Below are 1,835 nucleotides of genomic sequence, written 5' to 3'. Positions count from 1 at the left end.
TGTGTGTGTGTGTGAATGAGTGTACACCTTTTTCGTTGAAAAGTAGAGTAAAATAAAATTGACTTGATGGCAACAAAACAGCGGAGTTTGTGTCAGTGTGTGTGTGTGTGTTCTGTCCAAATTGAAGATAAATAATAAACAGTTCCTAATTAACAGTTGACTATTGCTTGTCCACAGTGTGCATGATAATTGTCCTTGTGGCAGGCTGGTCCAGTTGAAAAGTGGGTGTGAGGTCGCAAATCACTTTGGTTAGGTAGGCAAGCCAGCCTTCTCACGACACACTTTAACCAGAGCTCGCAACATAAACTGCCGACGTGACAGTTCCCGCACATGCTAAAAGGAGACAAATTAGTTTTATCTTTAAAAACTGAGAACTCTAAAAGCCGTACCTTGATGAAAACGTCCAAATCAATGACACCCTTCTGCAGGGCTTCATTGAGGTTGTAAGTAGTGTCGACTATGGCATTTTCCTCGGCGAATGCATTGAACAGCTGTTTGTACAGTGGCTGCACGGGGCCAAAGTATTCGTCAATGTTCAACGTCTCCTTCGTCGAGTCGGCTTTGGCCAGACAATCGTCCACTTTGGCGTCCTTGCTCTTTAGCTTCTCCTTGCACTCACTCAGCTGAACCAGGTTGTTCTCAATCGTCTTGACAATGTTGTCCAGCTTTTGCTTGCCATTGTTTAAATCGTCACCTGTTTGAGAAAACAAATAATAAGAAACGGCCTAATTGATCAAGTCTGCACTGCGCTTACATGTCTTCTTGAGGACGCCAATTTCGGCGCTGTACTGTGCAATCAGCTCCTTTGAACGTGCCTTCAGTTTGTCTTCAGCAGCGCTGACCAGTGATATGCGTATGTGCTCTCGAGGAATAGTGTCGGTGTTGACTGCTGAAGTTGTTGGAGGCGTGTAAGTTTGCATGTAGCTGGAGTGAGGATACATGATGGACGCATTCGGATCCGCACTGCCTGAGTATGATGTTGAAGTTACAGGAGCAACTGCTGGGTAGACATTTGCATAAGGATAGGAAGGCTGATAGGTGTTCGGTTTTGGCATGTTGGATGCATTGGGAAAAGCTGAAAAACAGACCGTTAGGGATTACATCATTCACCAAAAAGAAGCCAATAAGTACCACTTGTGGTTGTTTGATCTTGCGGCTTAGGTTTTGAGTAGAGTGGCGGAGTCTCGCCAAAGACGATGATCATCACTTGAATGACGCCAAGCAGGTCGCTGGAGCCAGAGGTCCAGTCGGCCAGGTAAGGCAAAAAGATACGTCCTGCATCATTGACGTGTTGAGAGACCTTGATGGTCATGTCCTTCGTCGGGTTCACCCAGCAGATGGGCGCCGATTCAGGGTGATTGTGGGGAATCCACAGGCTGACGGGAATGTTGTAGGTCGCATTTCGATAGGAAACGGGAATGGTGCCTTTCAGGACAACCAGATCTCGCTTGGTGCCCGTCGGAAGGTGGCATTTCTCGATCACCGGCTTCAGACCTCGGTAGCAGTTGATGACGCCATTTATGTCCCTCTTCGCCTGGTCTTGGTACATGTACTGTAGGGTGGGGCGGAAAAGGAGGAAATGGATTCATGATCAGCCAGATCGACTAGAGGAGATCGACAGACATAACACAATGACACAAAAACAAACCTTGGCAGTGGAAAGCAGTCTCGCAACATCCATCTTGTAATTTAGGACCCGGTTGAGGATGTCGTCGGGCGAAACGATCCTCTTTCCGCAACTTTCTGGTGAAAAACTCTGCTGTGGTGACGACAATCAGATGGACAAAGTGGTAAATTGTACGCAAAAGAAAAAGTCGCGACTGACAACAAAACAA

The 1,835-nt window shown here is 46.8% G+C and overlaps 1 protein-coding gene across 1 annotated transcript; it reads right to left on the bottom strand.

Annotated features, from left to right (window-relative positions):
- Window positions 1-249: 249 nt before the first annotated feature.
- On the bottom strand, window positions 250-1,681 carry LOC108356171 (tumor susceptibility gene 101 protein-like). The gene is made up of 5 exons (XM_017607299.1): window positions 1,649-1,681; window positions 1,132-1,552; window positions 755-1,075; window positions 390-694; window positions 250-333 (listed from the first exon to the last, which is right to left on the bottom strand). The coding sequence occupies exons 1-5, from the start codon at window positions 1,679-1,681 to the stop codon at window positions 250-252; spliced, it is 1,164 nt and encodes a 387-aa protein (XP_017462788.1).
- Window positions 1,682-1,835: the final 154 nt, after the last annotated feature.

The sequence above is a fragment of the Rhagoletis zephyria genome, unplaced genomic scaffold (assembly GCF_001687245.7).
Source record: "Rhagoletis zephyria isolate East Lansing unplaced genomic scaffold, Rhagoletis_zephyria_1.1 Rzeph_scaffold_54905, whole genome shotgun sequence".
In the NCBI taxonomy this organism is placed as follows: Eukaryota; Metazoa; Arthropoda; class Insecta; order Diptera; family Tephritidae; genus Rhagoletis; species Rhagoletis zephyria.
The sequence above is the reverse complement of the archived record's forward strand: the minus strand, read 5'-3'. Positions and strand labels throughout refer to the sequence as shown.